Source organism: Zonotrichia leucophrys, chromosome 15, assembly GCF_028769735.1.
Source record: "Zonotrichia leucophrys gambelii isolate GWCS_2022_RI chromosome 15, RI_Zleu_2.0, whole genome shotgun sequence".
Classification (NCBI taxonomy): Eukaryota; Metazoa; Chordata; class Aves; order Passeriformes; family Passerellidae; genus Zonotrichia; species Zonotrichia leucophrys.
In genome coordinates, this window is record NC_088185.1 from 7,379,115 (window position 1) to 7,403,472 (window position 24,358).

Below are 24,358 nucleotides of genomic sequence, written 5' to 3' on the forward strand. Positions count from 1 at the left end.
ATCTCTTTCAAGCCCCTGTGTAACAGCAGAGCCTGAGACCACGACCAGCTCACCCTTTAGGTCACAGTGCTAGCAAAACAGCTTTCCACTTTTCCAGTCCAGGACCAACTGAGGAAGTTGGTAATAGTGTATACAAACAGCTGGGTTTTGTGCCTGTGTTCTGTAAAAATGGGTCAGACAATTTTTTTTAAAGGTCTGATATTATAAAAGCAATGTTGCTTTAAACTAGGCTCTTCTTGCTTTAAAAAGACACTTTGAAAAATTCCCTCATGGCTTACTTTGAAGAGAAGGGGTGAAGTGAACAGTCAGCATGTGAATATGTGCTGCTTTTCAAGAGATGCCATGATAAGATATAAGGATTTGACATATTTGTGACATTTTCCCTCCATTAAGACAGATAGTAAACTCAGACTTTAAAGCATGTTTGGACAGAAATTATTATTGCTTTTTCTTTGGAGCCTTGGCTACCAAACTGGAATTCCAAAGATTTGGCTTTCCTCTGACCATTGTCCCAGGAGAAATCTTTGGATGCTGCTTTCCCTTAAGTTCAAACAAAGCTCTGTGCTCTCTCCTCAGGGCCGTCCTGAATTAACACCCACAGCAATAGCTGCAGGAAAACTGCTGGCTCAGCGCCTTTTCGGCCAGTCTGCAGAGCTGATGGACTATGACAATGTGAGTTATGGCTTTTTGCAGTAAGAACAACCTTGGGCTTTTTTCTCCTAAAGAATTGCATTTTGTCCCCTGGAATGCAGCTCTGACAGCAGCCAAAGGGGAGCTGTGTGCCCGAGCTGCCCCTCTCAGTGGTGCACAAGGGGGTGCCAGGCAGCTGCTGCAATGGCCCAGCAGTAACAGCTGCTGCTTCCTCCCAAGCAGGTGCCTACCACAGTCTTCACTCCCTTGGAGTATGGTTGTGTTGGCCTGTCAGAAGAAGCAGCTGTGCAGCGTCACGGATCAGACAATATTGAGGTATGAAAACATTTTTAATTTTTTAGTTGGCATCAGAGTTGCCCTGTGGAAAGGCAGAATTTTTACTGCTGTATCAGGTAAAATTTTTGGTTAGGGAGTTGGTGCCTCCAGAAGTGCTCAGAACTTCAGTAGTGTTGCAGCAGGTCACAATGGGAACTGTTGCCTGTTGGGTTTAAAATCACTGATGGGGTGTGACAGCTTTAAAGTAGCTGCCATTTTTAGCAAGTTACATTGTGCAGCGTCATTAAATAATGGTTATGTTACTTTCTACAAGTTACCCTTGACAAGAGGGTGTGTTACTCTTATTTGGGAAAATCATTAATGAAAAAATAAGAATTTACTATTCAGAATGCAAATATTTCAGTTTTGATTTTATTAAGGGGTGCAATATTATAGATATGAAAAGATTTTTGGATTTCTTTTTTTTTCAGTAAACAAGGCATTGAACCTTTGGGAGAAGCTTAAAAATGCTAGTTTTTTTCCTTTAATTTGGTGCATAAGTCTGAGTAGCATTATTTGGGAAGTTTTGTTTTTAATCTGATGATTCTCTGAGAAAGGTTTGCATTAAGCTCTTACTGTGCTCTCCATATATTTCTTTAAAATGACTAACAGGTTATAAATTAGTATTTGTACAGAGGTATAAATACGTAGCAAGAGTAGTTATTATAGTAATAAATACCAGGTTTTGACATATTAGTACTCTCTAACACAAAATGTTATTGTTTTTCCTACCAGGTATACCATGCATATTATAAACCTTTAGAGTTCACAGTGGCTGAAAGAGATGCAACTCAATGCTATATAAAAGTGAGTTTTATGGGCTTTTAACTTGCTTTTAACTTAAAGTGGGATATGGTACAGCCAACTTTAAATAGCACTGTTTGGCAAAAAAACATCTCAAGATGGATATTTTCTTGGTACCAACATCTTGAAATTTCTTTACAGATATTGGCATTGTTCAGAACTGACATTCTGTTAGTAAATACCATCTTTCAACTGCTTTTAAGGTCCTAAAAAGTATTTCAGATTCAGATCAATCTTTGCTTTTCCCAGCAAAGTTCTTAACTGGTTACATGAAATATTTATATTGATACCTCTTGCCAAAAGTATGATACCTTCAATGATACCTTCAGAAATTAAGCATAAGGCTTACAAACCTGCAGTAACTATTCAGTTTCTACTCAAGAAAAAAAGCTCCTGATTTAGTCCAAAATGCCAGACCTGAAAATTCTGCAGCAATCCAGTTGCTTCAGTGTTGGAAAGGTTTTTGATGCTCTTGCCTACAGTAGAGACTCTTAGCTAAGATGAAGTGTAGTGTTGGTAGAATATATCATAGTTTCCTTTTTCTTCCTTTTCTCCTCATCATCAGGGAACAGGTTTTTTTGCATAAATATGTTCATCAATTATACAATATTATATTGTTATGTAAGGAATGTCCATTGTCACTAATTGCAGTCAGTTTGTCTGACTGTATTTTTTCATCTCTGAATTATGTAAATGCTTGCCTTAAGTGTCCCAAGTACCAGTGTAACAAAGGTGAGGATATTCAATTTTATGTATTCCCTTTGAATTATGTCAGTTAGAGTTGATATTTAAGGGTAAAGTAGTAACAGCGTAATAGTTGTTGGATGATATTTAATATAGTCCTTACTAAACTCTCAAAACATAGAAACATTTAACTTGAGTCTTTCAAACTATATTGCAAGATTTTTTTCCTTTAAAATGCCTTAATATTAAAAGTCCCATATCATGATTGCTGCCGTTCCTGGCATTCCTGATGAAAGAATTTAAGCTTTTACTGAATAGCAGAACTTAGTAGATTAGTGATAATTTAATGCCTGATGGGAGGATGCAGGGGGAGACTGACTTCATAATTATAAAGATGGTGTCCTTACAGGAACTAAAACATTTTCATTAAGTTCTCTAATAAAAATTAAGTGTGCAGTGACTCAGGTTCTCCTAGATATTTATTAACCTTCATGTTTGGCTGCTTCTGAGGCTCAACTCCTTTTTAGGTTATGTGCTCCTTGTGGTAATTGTATCTCACCAAACATGCTGCTGTAAGTGTTTACTGACTGAGTCACAAAGGTACAAAATATCCTGGAACTGTTAGTGGTCGTCTGTGAAAATAAATCTAATAATGGTAGTGATCTTCTGTGAGAATACTGATGAAAACAACTGCACAGGCTTGGAGAAGTGCTGAGGTGGCCACTCAGTGGAAAAGAACACTGGTCTGGTCACCAGAAAGTACTTTGAGGATTTCATTCAAATGGCAAGCAACAAAGTATTCAATACCAGAAATTATTGTTGTCAGTGGCTCCCTCAAGTCTGAAAGAAATGCACCAATAAAGCTTCAATTCAGGAAAATGCTTAAGGACAATGAGAGTAAGGGCTATTGAAGTCAGTAAGACTTAAGCAAGTGCAGAAGTTTTTGGCACACTGGAAATAAACAGCTGAACTAGGATCTTGGGGCATTCCAGTTTCATTGAATTCATCTTCATGCCTTATCTGTAAGTGTTCTAAGGAAAGATCTGTTTGTGATGTATTGTTTTCAGATGGTGTGCTTACGAGAGAGGGAGCAACGAATACTTGGCCTTCATTTCATTGGACCAAATGCAGGCGAAGTTATTCAAGGATTTGCTCTTGGAATCAAGTAAGTACAAAAGAATGTCTCTAGCTTCTAAAGCCTGCTTCTTAAGTTATTGTAAGATTATAAAAGATAGCTGCCTAGTTTTGGCAACACTATAAAGAATGCATGCTTTTTGTTACTTTTATGGAGTATTGCACATATTTTTCACAAAAATACTGCAGTTCTTCATTAAGATGTACTAGATTTAGTTATTGTAATACTGGATATAGTTAGGGAACAACTGAGGAAAATAATTCATTGATTTGATATAGTTAAAGCAAAAAGCAGAATTAAGCATTAACTTAACTAATGTTAGTTTCTTCAGTGTAGCTTCTTCTGCATTATGTGCACAGGATAGGAAATCCCCATACTGTTTTCCAAGTTACTTCTTTAAAAATACATTTGTACTTTTCAGAAAAGCCTTTCTTTACACCTGCCAAGCATTTTCTTTCCTAATCTCATCTTTAAATTTGCACAGCCATGGCTTCTTAAAAGTTCAGCAAGTTTTGCATGAATTCTTATATTGCTGGGGTATAAGCTAAATACAGCATAGTAAAAAAGAAATTTCTATGGGATGATGAGAGAGGGAAGATACTTTTGTTTGAAGCTATTTGATAATTGCATTAAAAAACATCCTTTGTGATCTGATCTTGTTTAAGATTTTGCTCAAATATTAATATAAAGTCCTCCATTTGAAGGAGTAAGCAGTGATGCTCAGTCCTCTCTGGTTAAATGGTTAAGCAGTGATTCTCAGTCCTCTCTTTCCCTTTCTTATTGCTGATTCACATCTTCAGAAATGTAGATTCCTATATTTACATTAAAAAATTATAATTTTTGACTTCCTCTTCAAAGAAAATAGTCTGGAACATCATAAATCATTGCCAGTTGTGGTGTCAGTTCATTTTCCTAAATTTGATCACTATTTTACTGCAGTTTTAGTCCTGCAGTTGTGAGTGACTATTATAAATGAAAAGCAGAAAGGATTAAGAAGGCAGGACCACAAGGATCATGTGAGGAATATCTTGGAAATCACTGATTGCAGTGTACCCTCAGTACACATTTTCAACATGTGTTTGTAGTCCATTAATTGCCAGTGGTATAGATCCTAGAACTACATTTTTTAGGATGTCATTGTTTTGAAGTTTTATCCAAAATAACCATTGAAAAGGAAGCACATGAAACTGGAGTGCTTTTCTGCCTTGCTTGAGGGAAATGAAAACTTTAGCCACAGTAAGAGGTTTTCAGCAGGTCAGATTCCTGGATGGGTTTCTATTGCATTTCACAAATCCAGAGCTTTCAATGTGGAACCCTCACTGTAAAAGCTGCTCTTCTCCTTTGTCAAATACTTCTTCAGCTTCTCTGAAGGATGATTTTTCATCTTCCCTCCCCACCCAGCACTCCAGTAACATCTGTAGTCAGCAAAGCTCTTTTGCTTGTCAGTGCTTTTTTAGGTGTAAGTGGAGACACCAGAAGGCATCTATAGCTTCCTTTCCTGTCTTTTGTGGAGGGAGATAACATTATTCCATAGAGAACTTGAAACAATCCTTAAATTTAGGGTCATTTCAGCTATTCTTACAGCATAGCCTGCCAGGAATAGCAGTTCAAAAGAAAGTCATCAAGTCTTAAGAATGTTACTGGACAAGAAAGGGAATTTAAACAAGTGGGATTGTAGCACTAGGGGGTTTTGGTGGGTTTTGTTTGCTTGCTATGTTTTTTTTTTAAATAAAAGACTTTTTTTTCCTCACTTATAATATTGATATGTTCAGTGTAAGCATCAGAGACTTTAAGTTCATGGAAGAATATTCTGGTATTATTTCCTTTAGCAGATTCTTTCCAACAGTTCTAATTAAGATTTTCTTCCTCTGTGTGTATGTGTGCATTTTTTTCCATCTGGAGTTAGTGAAACACACATGTATGTACAAGAAAAGCTGAAGGTTGCAGTTTTGTCATATGTTTTTGCCACAGGCTCAGTTGTGACTTAGGATAAATTGCTTAATTCTCTCTGTCTCAACTCTTATGACAATTCTTTCCTACCTCAGAGTTGGGAAGCTGGGCGTCTACGTGTTGTGTAAGTGCCTGAGAAATAATAGCATTGTTTGAAGAACAAATGCAGCTCCTCTACCTGATCAAATGGACAAGAGCAGAATTATTTTGATATTTTAGGACCTTTTAGCTGCTTCAGGTGAATAGCATTTGACTTTGTGAGTCATTTGTTGTTGTTGATTTTTGGTAGGTGTGGTGCTACCTATGCTCAGATGATGAAGACAGTTGGCATTCACCCCACCTGTGCTGAAGAAGTTACCAAGTTGCAAATTACAAAGCGTTCTGGCCTGGATGCAACAGTCACAGGCTGCTGAGGTTAAATACCATCCCTGGAAAGAAGGAAAAAAAGCACAAAACATATTTGTAAAGAAAAGGGGCACTTGAAGTTGGAACAGCTTTAATGGTTCAGGTTACAGGAATCTTTGGTTTTCTCCTGTAAAAAGCTTTTTCTCACAGCTGAAAAAATTTCCTTGCACCATCACAGTTCTAAAACCAATGTAGTCCTGCTGCAACAAATCTCTAAGAGCCTTAAGTTCCTCTATTTGGGAGCTAGGGAATAATCACAGTATTTTATATGCAAATATAACTAAAGCCCATGACATCTGAGGCCATCTACAAATGAAGCAGTTGTGATTTGGGTTTCCTTGTTGGCCAGCAGAAGAGTCTCAGATGCTGGGAATCAGAGAGGGCATCCCATAAAAGTTTGGAGGGATGTTTTGTGCTGCATGCTTGGATTGCTCATTACTGATCCTATATTGAACACTGAGACCCTGCATTCACTAGTGGAAAGAAGTTCCTGGAGTGCACAACAAAGGGTAAGCAGTCATCTTTGGGTTTTTTCCTTTAAAATGCAATATGTAATGGAATTTAATAGAAAAATCACCTGAAGCTGTACTGCTGCTGGCAGAATCACAATGGATTAATCAGTAGCAGCCTGGTCACAGTGTTCTGGAGAGGACTGAGAATGAATGATCTCAGAGGTGCTAAAGAAAGAGTTGAATTTTATGGTGGCGTCTCTGCCTACTCCTGAAATTTTTAATTCAGCTCAGTCCAAACTAAATTGACACAGCTCACAAATTACTACTTGAAAAGTGTATATTAAGCTGACAAGTAAAGTAAAACCCTCTAATAATCCACCTTATGCAGCATTTTCTGGTTTATAGAATGCAGAAATATGGCTGACACTGAAATGTTTTCTTGGTTTGTTTTTAAGACTTTCTTACTGATGAGCAGGAAACTATATCTGAAGTGATTATGTCTGGCTTTAATGAAACACTTTACTGAAGGGAACTACATTAATCAGTGATCCAGAAGAGAAATGGGCCTGCCCTGAGCAAAGATATAAAATAATCATCTGCAACTTTTTTTGTTTTTTGTTGTGTACTGGCCCGAGTAAGAAAGCATTACCCTGCTGCAGATTCCTGCTGATTTTTGTGCTCTCCAGAAGGGGGAGGTGCTGGCTCATCTGTGGTAGGAGAGGAACAAATCTGAGAGTGAAGCTGCTTGTGCAGAGCCCTGTTCAGGAGGTAGCCTGCCAAAGGCAAACACAAACCAGTCTGCACTGAATTTCCATCCCAGTCACAGTTTGCACCCTTTACAGCAGAATAGCAAACACTGGAAGAGACCAGCTTCAGGTGAAACAAAATACATCCTTTTTGCAGTTAATTTATATCCATAGTTTATGTGTGGAATTTGTTGTTTTAATTCCAAACTTGTTGCAGTTTTGAAGAATAGTCTGATGATCATGTATCTATATCTGCTGTTTTAATGTGATTGGTATTTCACTGCTGCAGCAACACAGAAATATGGTTGGTTTATACCAAGTGTGAAATAATTTTTACCATGAGAATTGTACCTGTCTGAAACTATTAGACAAAAGGGATCAAAACTTCCTTGTAAAATAGGATTTAACAGCATTTATCACACTCTCATTTATATGAGAATATTAAATTTTCAAAATTTTTTTTTAGAATTACAACAGCAATTCTTTTGCTAAAACAACAGCAAAAGAAGTCCTAAATGTTTTCTCTACAAATTTTCCTGATTTTTTATTTTTGGTCCATGTTTCTTGTCCATAAAATAGAAAGAAGTGATACAGTTGGACTCCAAGTGGCATTCCGTATCAGATCTGCTGATGCCATTTTTCATCTGTGAAGTCATCCATAAGTTTGTAGTTGACAAGAATGTTTGGATTGGAAGTGTTGTTGAAAAAATGCCTGAATTTTGCAGCTGCCTTTAGAAGAAATGATGAAAACTTTATTTCTATATAAATAGGTACATACCTGCACATTCAGAAGTTTCTGTTTCCTTTAATAAAGGGCCTTATGAGTATGGTGCAGCCAAAACCCTTGCTAAATTTTCCTCAACCATTTACAAAAAAGGAGTTGAGAATAAATTAGGGTTGCTTAAAATGTTTTACTTAATATTTCAAAATACGGAGATACAGCCTAATAGCAATTTTGCTGTGAGAAGCAGCTCACCTCTGACAAAACTCTAACCTTTATGCATACAAGTTTTTCTTTCCAGTTCCTTTTGTTTCCCAGAAATGAAAGCACTGGTGTTTAACCATGTCAAATCTGCTTCTCTTCTCTGCCCTACAAATGCATCCAGCAGAGTTGTCTGTCCCTACAGACAAATCAATGCAAAGATGAGTTAATTTCATTCATCATAAAGTTCAAATTAATTATTTAGCAAATAGAGAGATCTCAAGGAAATGTGTCTTCAGTGCATATAGAGTGTGAAACTAAGGCATGTCTTGGTTTTCAGAAGAAACAGAACTGTCTTGGTTTTAGAATTGCTGAGTGGCCTGCATGAAATTGTTCCTGTCTCTTCAACAGCAGCCTGGTTCTGTTCCTCATTTAGTGGAAAATGCTGTTGCCCCCTGAAATAAAACAAAGCATACAAACCCACCTACATAATAATGTCAGAATCAATGGCAAGACAGAATAATGACAAATATTGTGATTGTGCTTTTTTTCCTGAAGGATTCACCAGGGATGGTGCTTAAGAATTGTTTTTAAAAGCCTGACCAATGTAAATTGAAACAATTGATGTACATTGCAACTTACTGATTGCATGTGAAAAAAAAATCTAGTTCAGGCTTCTTAGGATGCCAGCTGATGAGGATTTGTTTGTCAAACCACACCGTGGTGCAAACAAGTCTGAGCTTTGCTGGGTCCCTCATATGTGTGATCCCAATATTTATTGTGTTATGAATTAATTATTAAATAAAGAATATTTTTTCTAGTAAATGTGTTATTGCACTTGCTTAATTTTGTACACATGATTTCTGCTTACAATAGATAGATTTTTTTATCTTAATGCTGTCTCTCTTGGTTGAAGTATGTATTAAGGAAACAAAGAAATAGACAGACTCGGACTTTTTATTAAGGAAATGTTGATACCTCTGTGTCTGTGTGTAAACTGAATAACCACTGAGATTTTTCCAGGTTGGATGGCCTCATTTTAAATTTAAGAGAAACTGTAGCCTCGGTAAGTATGGTTTCAAATATTGTCTAACAGGTATTTTCATTGCCCCTGCATGCTGACGTGCTTTTTGAAGTCTTGTCCAGAGTAAACTCCCTGAGTGCAGTCAGAGCATTTTACAGAGCTACAATATTCTACATGAGCTGCTCACTTTGGGGTTTAAACTGGAACACAGAGTGGAGAAATGCCATGCTACAAAGCCAATTAGTAGCCGTGGATACTGCTAGGTGAAAAATATTAGAAAATTAATAGAGAAATGACTAGCAAAATGTATTTAGAACTCTGAGAAACTTTGTCAGAAAAGTAAGGGATACGTTTTTCAATTCATTTCAATTTTCTTTTATATCTTTAAATCCACGGATTTTGATGAGAAGTTCCCAATAAGTCAGGTGAGCTTCTGAAACAGCATAGTATTGCCTCAGTATATGCCCTAAATTTGATGCTGAGAACAAATACTGATTTTACTCTATGTAAAGGCATTTCTATTTCTGCATTTTTAATCTACTTTAATTTCCTAAAATATTTCATTGCAGGTTCTAACTAATAAGGATAACTAGTAACTCCTAAAAATGTAATAAGGTAAGCATAATTTTTGATTATTTTTTGCTTATTTTCATATGCCACTTAATCTCAAAGCAAAAAGAATAACAGATGAGCATACAGACAAAATAAAATTGGAATAGAATTTAGTGCATTATTTATATTATACCTAATGATAGATTGTTGTCAGGGTCTTGTGTACAATTAAGTTTTGCCTGTTCCCATTTCTGCGTGTATATTTTGTTACATCTACTGAAAATTGTTTCTACAGTTTAGACCAGGAGTTAGAAAAGATAGCTCAGTACAACAGCTACACATATTTTTGCTAGCACATTTATTCTGATAAAAACATAAAAGCCATGGATGCCATAGTGTTTCTAACCAAAGCAGTTGGGTATTTTAATGACTTTTGAGTTTGAAGACTTCTCTTCAGAGGCTTTTGTCTGTCCAACAAAGTAGGCAATTCTGTGCCCATATAAATTGCCATTTGTCTAAATGCCAGTGACTTCAGTGTACTCAAAGCTAAGGTTGGCCATTAATTTCAGTGGGATGCAAGTATTTGTCTAAAGTGCTTTGTTAAAGGGGAATCAATATAAGCATATGCCAAAATGTCTTTCATTATTACAGTTGGGGGAAAGGCTGCAATTATGATTCAAAACATAAAAGGTACAATAGACATCTATGATTAGGCAATGAAATATGCCTTTAATAAGCACAGTGCAGACAGTTTGTTTTGCAATACGTAAACTTGTATAAAATTCATTGACTTTTTCATTCTTTCAGATCTGTGTGCTCTCTTTTAAGAGAGGTTTTTACTTTAATGCATGAAGTTTTCCTGATGTTCTTCCAGCAGAAAGGCTGGGTTTGTATGCATTTATTCTAGTGCCAAACTTGGATTTTACTGGGAAAAGAGGAAACAGCAGAGCAGACCTTTTTTCTTTCTTTTTTTTTTCCTTTTTCCCAGGGCAGCATGCAACAGATATGCAGTAATTACTCTAACTGATTTTTTTAAAAATGGAATATTTCTGTCCACTACATGTCAAAAAGCTAATTATGTTTCCGTTGTGGTACTCAAAGTCAATATTGTCAGCTCTTCTTAGTTCTAATCCTCTACATTGAATTTTGATGGGCCAGGTGAAATATCCCCTTCAGCACCTTACTGCAATTCTTGTCAATCATCTTGCCATGAAAAACATGCATATTACAAAGGCTTTGGCAACACTGCATCTGATTTCAGTCTTTAATCTTATATGCACCTTAAGAAAACATCATTCCAACTACTGACATTCTGTTTGGGACATGAATGGGATCCTATTTGCTGTGGGAAACAAAAGAAAATCATCTAATCTTTAATGGATATAATGGAACTCTTTGGCCATCACAGTTTAAAGTCTTAGTAAACCACAGATCTAGGAAGAAAACAATTCTGATGAAGAAATTAGGGAGAATATCTCAGGTGAATAAGTAAAAAAAATGCACATTTATTTATTCATATTGCAATTGTAAAATATCTTGCTTCAGGGACTGTTGGACTGAGGAGTGTCTTTTTTTGGAACCCCTAGAATTTCTGTGCAAGGAATGCTGTTCACTGTAGTCCATTTCTTAGCACGGTGCTGTGTGTGCCACTTTTTTTGTTATTCCTTATAGACAAGATCTAGCACATCTAAAATCTTCTGGTCCTACAATGGAAAATTAACATCATTCCTTAAGAAGCTGGAATATAAACTAATAAGGCAGGTTTCCAGAATCTGATTGCATCAGTCATAAAGATACAGTCTGAAGACAAAAATGGATATTCCCTGGGGGAGAGTGTGAAATGAAGACCAGTCTTGTTTGAACAAGGTGCTGTGCATTGTTAGCTGGGTAGAGATATTGGCAGTTGCAGCCTGTCAGAACCAGCATCTCCAAGGAGGGGGTGGGTGAAAATTTTTCCAGGTAGAAGTCTCAGCAGTTTGTAATAGCCTATGTCCAATATATTAATACATTTATTTAAGGAAAGCCTTTATACTCCATGAAAGATGAACTGTACCCCTACTGCACCTCCTGCCCTGCTTTCTTCCAGATCATACAAATACCAGAAAGACTGTTGGGGTTTTTCTGTCCTCCTTTCATTTACTTTAAAGCAATATGGGAATCTGGCTTGTTATTCCTTGTTTCAGCATAAAGCCAAGGACCAGGATCCCTCTACTTATATCTTTCACAAGGAGACTCTTTTTCCCAAGGAATTACCTAGGTGGTAACATAACTCAAACAAGTCTAAGCTATAGATACCTTTTCAGTCCTTGTCTTTAGAATATTATGTAACTCCAGTATAATAAAATATCAAGGGAAAGAAAACAGTGAAAAAAGTCAGGCTTTAGGCTTTAAACAAAAATTGAGAAAATAAATAAATGTTCCCTTCTTTGTTGGCTCCCTGTGAAAAAAGGCCCAAATGCATTTTTTTTTTCTATGGTGTACTCCCAACAAAACAGTTAAAATGAAAAGCTTGTTTTACTTTTATCTTTTTCTAATGTGTGAATGAACTGTAATGCAGCCAACCAGTATTCTGTTCACACTGTGTCAGAGCAACAGGTTAGAAAGCAGCTTTTACCTTTTGCAGGAGGTTGAGCTCAGCAATCTTTCTTTAAACACCTTTGTTCAATGGAGACAAAGGATTGAGCTTTGGCATTTTTATTTAATCTTAGTAATCTTCCTTTTTTTCTCTCTCTCTCAAAGGATCAAGAGGAAATGCATTAATTTTCAACTTCACACGAAGGCAAGTTGTACAAACACAGCTGAAAACATCAGGAAATGCAATCATTTTCCTTAGAGAAATGGAGTCAAGTAATGTCCTGCTGGCAGTGCACTCCTGGATAATTGGGAAGATGTTGTTAAGCACAGCAATTCAGGCAGCAGGGTGTGCACACTGATAGCACCGTTCAGTTTGGCTGTCCCAGGTGAATGTCTCCTGTAATGTAGAAAGCAGAAATTATTAACCATATGACAGGAAGTAATTTAAAGAACACAGGCTGCTTTGGAGACTTAAGAAATGGCTCTTAGATTGTCAAAGGATATTTTTAAAATTCATTTAATTTACACCAGACTGAGATCTAATTAAATCATGGCAGCAACTTTTGATTTTTACCTCTTTTCACTGAGTTTATTTCTTAGACACATTTCAAACACAGGAGAATAAGAAGAGTTCTCTTGACACTTCAGAGTTTGCTTGCATTTCTGTCCTTGTTCATTCTATGTATATCCAGAGTTTCTAAGAGTTTCAGGTCAGGATTTTGGTTCTCTTTCTTAATTAAGCATTTATTTGTTACCCTTGAATTTTTCTTGTTCCACCTTTTTGCAAGAGGCTCATTCTCTTTTACTAAGCCACTTGTAGCCCTATTTAAGTGTTAATAAGTGAAGTCCCTTTTGATGGGGTAAGAATCCAATGTATTCATAAGAGAGCATTTTGGAATTTTCTGCTTGCATCTTCCTTTAACTCCCTTGTATTTTCCAAATCTGGAAAGGCCAAAGCACCAGAGGAGGCAATTCTAAAGTCCTGTCCATAGCTGTGGTATTGTTCCCCTTGAAGAATGAGAAATTTGTGAGTGTTTACAGCTGGACCTTCTGAAGGGCATCATCTTTCCTTAATGCCAAAATGCATCAGATTCAATATTCACAGCAGTGAATCAGAATCAGTATTCACAGCAGTGCCTCAGGGTTCCCATGACAGTGGCAAAGTGGGACATCTGATGAAATTTGCTTGTGAAATGCAAGGCTGCCTTTTTTGTCACTGAGGTTGCTGAGAGAGAACACTGAGGTGTTGCAGTTTTCGCATTGAGTAGCAAATTCTCAAAATGCAAAAAGCTACTCTGGAGTGATAACATTGTTCATGTGTGGGCTTAAACATCCTTGTGAGGCCACTTCATTGTCTTATGTCTAATTCTGGGAGTCCTGATATTTCCCAAGTTCACAAGTTGGGTGAACATTTGCTTTAAGCCATTGTGTTGATCCCTAGGAGCAGCAGAGGGGGTGCCCCCTTGGATCTGCATTATTGATTGAAGCACTCTCCCTCACTGTACTTCAGTGAAGTGTAGCCAAGAACAACAAGATAAGAATTAATGTAAGTGACAAGGGAGTTCCTCAGACCCTGCCAGTGCACATTAGCCTGGCTGAAGAGAAAAAGAAGCTGATACTTGAGTCTTTTGAGTTGTGAAGGGTCTGGTCAGTCCTTGAAGGGGAAGCACATGAATGGCCCAGTTGTCATCGCATTTTATTTTTCCTCCAACTTTGACTAATGGTGCATTTCCTCTGGCCTCCCACGGGCCATCCGTGGCTGACTTGCTTTGTCACTCCTCACATCCAGTCACTGCCTTTACTGTCCACGCTGTTCCCATGGTGGGAACCCGGTGTCCTGTAAAGAAACGCACAGGCACAAACCATCTGTCATTCTTCCACTCCTCTTTCAAGCCACCACTTCCCATACTGTGTGGCCTTGCAGGCTGAAAGCAATCTGCCTCCCCCTGCATGCCTGCAGTACATGCCAGCTCTCACCCCACTCGATAAGGGACCTCCCAACACTCTGCCTGTAAAAATACTCATGGGCATCTCCCAGCTGATAACCAGCTCTGCCTTTTTATTGTGCTCATGGGATGATAAGTTGTCTGGATCAACAAGGAATTGTCCCCTTTTCAAGCAAAGGGTCAAATTAGTTGTGAGTTGTGAAGTTAATCATTGTGACCACAAATAATTTGTAGTGTGCTATGGACAAAGGAGAGAAAAAGAGAGACTAGAAGGGAAATTATTGTAGGGCACAAAGAAGCAAAGTGATTGGGAAGGAGGGAGCAGAGAATGGCTGCCAGTGCAGTACAGGATGTTGAGCTAGGCATGTAGGCTCTGCTGGATTTGGTCTCATGCACCTGTGGACTGTGCAATAATAGAACAAGGTTCTTTAATGTCATTTGAGAGTCTGAATTAATCCACACACAAGATGCCTTAGAGAGAGGAAGATACCTGACTTTGCACCAGAAACACTCCTTTTATGCATATGCAAGTTGATTATATTCCTTGCACATCTCCAGGCAATCTGAATCATGTCAATCTAGTCTCTGCTGGAAATGAATAATGCATCATCTACTGAAAAGCCTCAGTTTTGTTTTCTGGGGTGAGAAGCCTGAGTTTTTTGCTGAAAATACAAATCCGAAGGTGTGCTGAATTTGCTTGGAAATGCTGCAAAGCTATTCTCATTTCCTGTAACTCTTGCAAGGTTGGCCCTTTTCCATGGCTAAGCCCCAATTCTTAGCCAGCCAGAATGAAGTGGCAGGGGAAATTCACTCTCTCTTTCATCTTCTAGTGTATCTAGGAAAGCAAGAACCAAGACTTTGAGCCATTAATTCCTGAGTCTGTGACTTGATTTGCTGCAGCAGAAACTGTGTTTTAAGGGTTTTGTCTCTTCTTACCAAAGCTAATTGTTAATTGCATCTTCTTTTATCCAGCCACTGCCACAAGGAATCAGCCTTCTGTGCTGATGACAGATCTGCCTCTCTGCTATCAGACTCTGTGCTTCTGCCATCTCAGTTTCCTAAGAATTGCCTCTGCCTGGGAGCCAGTGGAGCAGCCCTGTTGGGGGCAAAGCATTTCTCTGGGGAGGATGATGATGGATGACAGAGAGATGCCCTTCCACGTGGCTAGGACATTGAGGCTGTGTTAATTTTTTATCCCCTCCCCAATATCCCCCTTTTCCTGCTCTGAATTCCTAAAACAAATCTAGGCTTTGCTGTATGAACAACACACAGATGCTATAGTTACTTGAAAGAACATATTTTATGGCACAGGATGCAATGCATCCCTTGGTGAAAATGGTAGAAAGAGATAATTGCTACAGGTGGCAGAGGCTGCTGGATGGCCATCAGAGGGTACACAAGGTATACATTTGAATGCTTCTGCCAAATTTTTAGTGTTTACACCAGTGACACTGCTTTTTTTTCTCTTATTACTGTCATGTATGTGATTTTGCTCCAGTTCTCAGACTGGCTTCCCTCCTGGGCTTAGGGAAGAAGCAGGTCTGGCATTGCTACTGCACTGAGGTTCTCTTGGGCCTTAGGGAATGGCTTTGTAATGATGTAGCTACACTGGCACAAAACTCTGGCCATGTACCAGCACAAAACAAAGCTTGTCTGGAAGCAACTTGCTCTGAAAAATATCTGCAAGCAGTACAGATATCTCTTCATGGAGATGGGTTCTCAGGACTGGATCTCAGCCATGTTGAGAATCAGCTTTGTGTTGATGTACTTCCCTGAAATATTCTTTTAATAGTTGAACAGCCTTGAGCAGAGATCATATTTCCAGTTTGGGATTCCCTTTATACATCTTTCATTAATACAGGGATTCTCTGCAATCAGAGACCAGCACCACAGAACAGCTGGATCCATTTTGGCTTGACAAGGGGCATGGGCATTTTTTATATATATTTATGGCTTTTGTGAACATTCAAAATGCTTTTTATAAATATTAAAAATAATCAAGGGTTCTGGAAAGAATTCATCCTGCATTACCATCATCTGCAGGAGTTCTTCCATCTTCCTCTAGAATATGTATTGCTAGCTGACACTGTGAACTAACTGGTCCAGTCTGGGAATTCCTAGCTACAGCTTGAGGAAAAGGGAGGCTGTGAAGGGAATTGGTATCTCTTGATCATCAGAGAGAGCAAATACAATGCAGGCGGCAGTCTGGCTGCCCCTGGAGCAAGTCAGAAGCAAGAAACTTGCAAGCAGGCACCTCAGAGAGCTCCCCAGAGCTTTGCTTTGCCTGCTGCACCCGCTGTGGTTACTTGGTAGGTTACTTGCCCTGCTTGTCTTGAGGTAGCTGCAGTTGAGGCATCTGTTTTCCATTTAGAGCTTGGAGGATGCCCAGGTCTGACTTGGCATGCAGTCTGCACTGGGCATCAGCAGTACAGATGTGGAAACCACAAACCCGATTAATATGAGCCTAGAGTAAAAACTCAAATAAGCTTATAAATAAAACCAGACTTGCAGATTATTTGTTTCCATATTAGTCTATAATAGACCCTACTCAATATGTTTGTTTTATTTGGTTTGGTGACCGACATAGGTATTTATATTTCCAATAAAAATTTAAATCAGAATACAACAGATGAAGTAAGCTTAAATTATTTCTGCAGAAGATGATTGCAACTGTCTGAAGCATGTAATTCCTTACATGAAATGTTAGCCTGCTTTGAACAGAGATGTGGCAGACTTCTCACTATTTAATTTACCTTTCCATCATAGCTCCACATCCTACATTTTTATATTAAAACAGACTCCTAAATGGACTCTAATCCTCAATGAATAATCCAGAGGTGTTGGATAGCTTGGTGGGTCTAATTCTTGGTATAAGCACCATCTGTGTGATCTTGGGTGAGTCACTAAATGAGCCCCATGTCCTAGTTTAAAGTGGTGACTGTCTTTTCATCCCTGCCAGGCTCCTGCTGAACTCTTGAGTTTGATGACCTCAGGTGCTCCTTCCCAGTGCAACTTCAGCTGCTCCAGTGCAGGTAATGAAACCATTTAGAGAAGAGAGTTCCAAAGAACCATCTGAGAAGATTCTTCACCATTGCTGACAGACATTTTACTCAGTGGAGCAGATCTCTTCCTGGGAACTGATGGCTCTTATTCCAATGGTGAGATTACCTTGATTCAGCTCCACTTAAACACAGCTGCACCAGAAGAATTCTGTGGTTCAGGAGCAGTGGGACATGTAGTTTATTCTGCCTGCATTGTGACACTCAGGATGGGACACCTGCATGCACAAAGCCTGAGCAATCTCTGAGGTGAGGCCTTGTACACACCTGTGCTGAGCAGTATCTCCAGGTGACCAGTGAGGGCTACCTGGCTTTCAGACTGTACCATGTGACATAACAGGAATTATGCCTCACCCCCCTAAACCTCCTAAATAGAGAATAGAGGGAACTAAGCACTTCCATGTGCTGGTTTGGATCTCACATGGGCTGTAAAGGGAGCAGAAAATTCCCAGTGGGATGAACCTGAGCCTTGGGTAAGTACTGGCAACTGTCAAGTGACTTCTTTGTGCTCGTGGAGCTCTAAGGCAAATGAATAAACAAACAATGCTCTCTTCCCATCTCTGCCTTGTAAAAACATAAGGAAAATAACTTTTATACCCTTTGTTAGGATGTCAGTGCCAGAGTAAAGACACCAGCCATTTGTCCATTCAAATGTCCAGTTTTCATTTCCCATTGTTTCTCTGGAATCCCTTGTTTTCCCTTCTCTTCAGCTGGTTGAGCAATGGCCTGTTCTTATAAAACAAGTTGTCAGCTTTGTAACAGTCCTGACTTCTCATTGTTTGAAAGGCAAGAGGGTCACTCAAAGTAAACTCTCGTGTGCAAGATAGTGTTTTTCCACATGGAAATGTTGGAGGGCCACTCTGTGCTGTCAGCCCAGAAAGGCCAGAAGATGCCTTCAGACTCCCCAGGTGCCTCTGTGTTTGTTTTCTAATGTTATTGCACACACAATATCATTAATATTATGTCCAAAGCTTGTCTTTATAAACAGAGTCAACACATCTAACTTATTAGTCAGCCACTGGGAAAAAGGAAAGGATTAGGTCAACACTGTGAGGAATTAACCCTTTTCATTGCCCAGAGAAGAAATCAAAGGTGATAAAATCTCTTGAAACTGCAAAAGAGACTTGATTATTTTCTCTCACAAATTAGTGGAAGTACTTCCTCTCACTTTGGCACTCAAATGTAAGAGGTGTCCTGCAGGACTCGGAAAAGACTGGTGAACTTACAAGAGATTTTACAATATGATTTTCTTTCCCATGGCATATGCCATTGAAGGGCAGGAAATTTTCCTCCTACCGACCTTCTTCTTTTTTCAGTCTCCATTTCCCTGCAGGCTGCCTCAGGTACTGGGCTAGGCTTGGCATGTAGACACAATTAGAAATAGAGGCGAGACTGCACGGAGCAAAGTGTCCAAGTGCTGAGTGAGCGCCCAATGGGCCGTAGCAAAATGCACAACCAAGTCAAAGAAAAATGGAAAATATTCCATAAAATTCATCTTTGCATCCCTTTTTCCTCTCTTGATATATGGCCCCTTATTCACAGCTGCCCGGGCCCCGGCCTGGTGTAAATATGTCAGTGCAGCAATGAGACGGAACACGGGCGCGGGAGCGCCGGCGGCTGCTCCCAGATAAAACACTGAGCTGGAGCCCTGCAGTTTATTGTAAATAAAGATCAAGGCAGAGCAGCAACATTTCTGTTCAGCTCCAGCCTGCCAAGGTTGCTAGTCCAGCTCCTTTCACAACTACCATATGTCCACATGGATTTCCCCTTGCAGAAAGGGACGTGTCCCTCTTGTCACAGCTCTGTGGCCTTTGCAAGTTCCCAGTTCTTTCCCTGGGTGGTTTTACAGTGGCCTGAAGCACTGATGGCAGATGGGACAAGGGCTGGGCATGGAGGTGAACTTCTAACTGTTCTGCCCCACAGTGCTGTACCTGAACAGTCCCTTTGTGGGCCTGGGACACGTTAATGCTTAGTTTGGCTCTCCTCAGCAGAGGGCACTGGATCCTGTAAATGGGAATTGATGCCGGGAAGCACAGGGGTCTGATCACTTTTGCAGATGGACTGATTTTCTGATTTTTTTCCTTCTGGATACTGGTAGTGTAGAAGAGAAGTCTGCAGCTCTGTCTGCTGCATGCTGATTGACTGAGAGACAGCCGTGGCATGTGTTAGCAGATGATAAACTTGTCCTTTACATATATTTTTTATTTTAATTAAGAGGTATCTACAAAAACCAATTATCTGGAAATCAGGTTGGCTAAAGTACCAGCCATCTGGCATCCTTCTGAAAAGTAGCACCAGCCAGCTGACACAATGGAGGGAGATACAAACACCTACAAACTAGAGCCTGAACAGCCAGGCTGGGGTGGAAACTGGTTGAATTGTTCAGGCTTGTTGCTGCAGCCCACAGAGAAAATACAGCAGTGGTCTGAGGAGAGCTGCCTGGATCAGGGAGTTTAGCCTTCTTTGTAGCCCTTGATCCAAAGTCCTCACAGTTTCAATATAAAGTTATAATTTGTTCAGTGGGTTCATCTTGTTCTCAGCAATACCCACAAACAATGCACTGTCAGTCCACTCCACTCCCCCTCTTTCATCACAGCCCTTTGCTGTGTGCTGGGATTTGAATTTTCCTCACTCATGGCTCTGATGAGCTGTAAGTTAGAGGCACTAACCAAAAAGCTTAGAAATACATTTTTTAAAATTATTTTTTAAGTTTAGATGGATCTCATGCATGTATGTTGTAACATAACTCTTTTAATAACAGAAGTTTAAATGCTAATAAATAACATATATCTAAAAAACTTGCTAGGTCTTCATCTGGCACTACTCTAATATGTTGAAGATTTGGCACAATTTATTCATAAAATCAAGAATAAGAATTCATTCTCCACACTGACAGCTACTGACCTAAGTTCTTGAGCTGACCTAGGATGCTTCTTCCTAGATGACAGCTCCAAATGCAAGAGAACTGAATACTACCACAAATATGTGCTTTAGTTCTGCTGAAGAAAACTACAAGGCCATGCTGTCTCCCAAAAGCAGCCAGTAGTTAATAGGGTTTTATACTTCTATAGCAACACATCTCACCACACCCTAGCATTTGCCAGACCCAAACTAGAGGTTAAATGTGCTGGAAAATGTGGCAGAAGCTTCCAGCATTAGCTGATTCCTGAGCTTATTAGGACTCAGGCATGCCTTGCAGAGCAGCAAGATCAGTTTGAGAGCTGGGAGAGAGGAGCAGCTTTTCTTTCACACACCCTCTCTCCACAAGTCTGAGCCTTTGCCTTGGCAATCCAACATATGGTTCAAGGGCTGCCCGTGGCCTGTGGTGCTGTGCCACTGTTCCCATTTACATCAGATAAAAGCCATTATTGCTAAGGGTTGTGGGTTTGATCTTTTTTATTAAATAGGTCAGCAGGCCCTCACAGCTGGCAGCCATCTCCAGTGCCAGAGCTGGGTGATGAAAGGCCATATCATGGCAGGCTCCAGAGTATCTTTTTATCTGTCCTGCCTGGTACAGCATGTTCCAGGTGGAGACTGGCAGGTGCTGGTGCTAAACCCTGCCCTGCTGCTGCTCCTGGTGACAACAGCACCAGCCCATGTTCAGACCCCGGCTCCCTCTGACTGCCATGGAAACTGTTGCTCCCGTCACAGTGCTTTAAAACATTGCAACTTTCTGACCCAGGCATGTTATTCTGGGAAGGGAGAAACTCCTTTGCAAACAGATGTGCTCTAGAAGTGCTTCCTGTAGTCTTCATTAAGCTAAACCAAGCCTACATTTTGCAACTTCACTTTCCATTGCAGAAACCTGATCCTGTACCTTCATTTTTGGTACTGTACATCATTATTCCTTAACACCACTCAGTAGGGAAGTAGGTAAATTATAAACTTGGCTGTAAGTTTTGTTCAGTAGCAATTTCCCTTAGCAGTTTTAAAGTGTGATTTTTTTATCAGTTCCTTGACAGGTTAATGGGGTACATGGACAGGAGACTTCTGCTTTATCCCCTGCAGCCCTGATAATTTGGGGTGTTGCCTGGCTCAGCTCCTAGATGTCAGAGGAAGGAATAACTTGCATTTCTCCCCAGTGATTTGTTGATGCTACTGGTGGATTACAGATGTGATTCACTGCAGAAGGTACTGCTGAGTGCCCCCAGGTATCTGATCTGCCAAGCAAAGCTGGTAGCATCAGGTCCATGAGGAGAGGCCAGTGTCACCCTGGGACCTGACATCGAACAGTGCAGAGTTTTGTTACAAGCCAACTGAAAACGTGGTGCTGTTATTATCTGACACCAGCTGAAACAAAAGCCAAACGTTGATGAATGTCTGATCCTAAAAGTAAACAGTTTGATTTTTTTTTTTCCCTTTGCAAGTCAGGGGCCCTCTAGGGTTTTATCTGATTTTGGCAATCTCCTGCACATTTTGGGGCCTGGAGCATGGTTTTAATTGTTACATCACAAAAGTTGCCAAATAATGTTGGATGCTTCTTAAAAACTCTCTCAATTTTATGGAACTTCTCAACGGCTTGACTAATACAATAATTACTGGAACTCGGCTATGTTGCCTAGTGGCAAATGGAATTTTTTCATAATGATCCTGTCTGTCGTTAATAGCAGGATTTGTTCTTTCTCTCAGTGGGAGAGAGGCCAGAAAGCCATGGTATCTGTCTTTTTTAATGACAGCCAACAGCAAACGGATAAAATAATCAATTATATCCACAGATAGGTAGATAAAGTATAATTTATCATGTCAAAAACAAAAATGTTTTTAATTGGGCTGTTAATCATTTTGTAATTTTAACTAAAGAAATGGGGACTCTGCTTTGTGCTCAGACATCACTAATATTTCATACAACATTTGCTGATCTTATTATAGCTTTAATAATAGTGTTTACCATTAACTGCCAAAATATAAAATACGATTTCTACTCTCATTAGCTGGAGCCTTTGCAGTTAGAAAAAGATGCCCTTCCCTTTTATTTTTCTTCCTCTAGAAAGATCCAGGAGATAAAAAAGGGGGACCAGTGTACTAATCAGCTGTAACAGTTTCTAAAATATGCTAATCTTTTAGTTTGATTAGAAGTGCCCATATTTCAACCAACAAACACGTTACAGAAATTTGTTGGGTATTTTGGGGTTTTTTTTTTTCCAGCAAAGCATATAAAAAGATTAGTATAACACAGCAAAAATTAGAAGCTTGGAGTTTTGATTTCTAGCCACACCTGTGTTGTCTTGTGGGAAGCTGGGCAGATAATTTAATCCCTCCTAACTTGTTCTTCATGTCTGTAATGTAGGTATTAGATAGCTGCATCATCTGTCTGCTGTACAGTATGTAGGTGTTGTAAGATACATGAAAATTTGTAATAAAGATGGCAAACATCTGGCTGGCTGCAACAGCAGCCTCTCTGATAGGAACCTCTTTGAGGAAGGAAATGGGAAGTTTATGGTTGGACCTAAATCTTCCCTATATTGTAACTGAAAATGTCATCTTAATGCTGCCTGATTTCAGGATCAGTGAAGAATCATCTAGCAGAAAAATCTCTCAGCACTGGGTACTTTGGCTGTCTACTCTTGTTATTATTCCTGTATGCTATGAGCAGATGCCCTGTGTGGGACCAGAGCTGTATTTTACCCATAAATTCTATATTAAAAAAATATTAGCCATCTAAGAAAAGAAATGTGACTCTTAATCATCCCTTTGCCTCAAATAGACTGAAATTACTTCATTGCTTCAGAAGTGTTTCACAGAAGAAAATTAATCTCCATTCCTGTAAACTTGGTTTCCTTCTGAACAGCTCTACTTTCCTTAAATCCAGATCCAGCCTCTGGAGTACTTGCTTTGGGGCAGAACATGCATTTTGGGTAGTTTGGCAAGAGCAGATTTCACTTCCAGTGTAATGGTGAAATGACACCATGTTTCACTCCGGTTTTTGGCTATGAGTTTAATTTTATGTTCATAGCATCTCCCAGAGATGTGTGTAACACAGAGTAGGGCAGAACTGCTCTTCTGTAACTGGATCTGTCTTGGGTGTGGAGCAAATTTAATGGATAGAGTGGGTTTTTTACCGGCCTAATGGCAGGATTGAGGCTGTATTTATACTGAGAAGCAACGAGGAGAAGCTCTGGTGCTGGCTTGCCCAAACATAAATAAGTTGGAGCTACATGAACATTCAAAAAGTTCCCAGAGAGTCACATTCCACAACTTAAGGGGCCTGGTGCCTTCACCTGTGCCAATTTTATGTGACTCTTAACTCTGGTCTTAAATAAAAATGAGACTTGCTCTAATGACATCAACAGCCTTCAGTGAAGAAAATACGCTGCTACTTTGATACAGATCCCCTCATAAGGAGGACACTGTAGACAGCCTAAGCTCTTTTTCCCATCTGGTGGGTGAATGTTATGATTCCCTGCTCAGAACTGTGGCCTCAACAACAATTCTCTGCTTTCAGTGTTACATTAGATGATTTTATTAGGAATATGGTTATCTGCTGCCCTTGCTTTTGCCACTTGATTTTACTGTCCCTCTCCATTACATGAAAGGATGGAAAAGGGGGATGTGAGTTGACTGGGGGAGGGGAGACAATAGCATGAGCAGGGGGTTAAATGAACCAGCTGTTATGTGTGAAGTATCTGCTTTCTAATTGCTTCTGTTGGAATTCAGGGGGAAAAGGCACTGGCTTCAGTTAATTAATAAGGCAGGACTCACATAAACTCCAGCTGTGAGCACAGGACTGGTCTTTAAAGGATAAGCTCAGGAGGTGGAGCAGAGAGTTTGATTTCCTTGCACTAAATCCCATCACATGCTGCTGGTTCTGTGTGTGTCCACTTAAGCCTTTGGTTGGCCTGTCTGGACCAGACATGAGGGATCTGTTGCTGTCCACGTGCCTCACCCCAGGAAAAATGATCTCTCCTCAGAAATCAAAGGTATGAGGCTGTGTTTCAAGCTAGGGTGAAACTGCTGTGTTTTCACTTGAGTTTGGAAACCCTAAAAAGTGGGAATGTTTGGATCAAAGGTTTTTTTCAGACTTAACAGAAGCTTGGGCTTTTGCAGCTGGACACAGATACAGGTTTGCCATTTGGTTCTCTTTTCTGTCTAGTTCCAGAGGGTTAGGATTTGGCATCCTGTCAACATCTCTCTCATCTGAG

At 39.6% G+C, this 24,358-nt stretch overlaps 1 protein-coding gene across 4 annotated transcripts in view; it reads left to right on the top strand.

Moving 5' to 3' along the window:
• The window catches only part of TXNRD2 (thioredoxin reductase 2), a 44,737-nt gene extending 23,084 nt beyond the window's left edge, over nt 1–21,653 (top strand). The window contains exons 13-21 of one of the 4 annotated variants that reach the window (XR_010442195.1): nt 577–672; nt 874–966; nt 1,702–1,773; nt 3,522–3,619; nt 5,829–9,130; nt 9,658–9,703; nt 12,380–12,600; nt 17,120–17,692; nt 21,171–21,653. Coding sequence is in view for 1 of the 4 variants with exons in the window: in XM_064727205.1 (XP_064583275.1) it covers nt 577–672; nt 874–966; nt 1,702–1,773; nt 3,522–3,619; nt 5,829–5,952 (483 nt within the window). In the remaining 3 variants the exon portion in view is untranslated. Of the gene's footprint in view, nt 1–576; nt 673–873; nt 967–1,701; nt 1,774–3,521; nt 3,620–5,828; nt 9,311–9,657; nt 9,704–12,379; nt 12,601–17,119; nt 18,773–21,170 lie in introns of those variants that run through there. The other 3 variants (XR_010442194.1, XR_010442196.1, XM_064727205.1) reach the window with 3 other exon arrangements.
• Nucleotides 21,654–24,358: the final 2,705 nt, after the last annotated feature.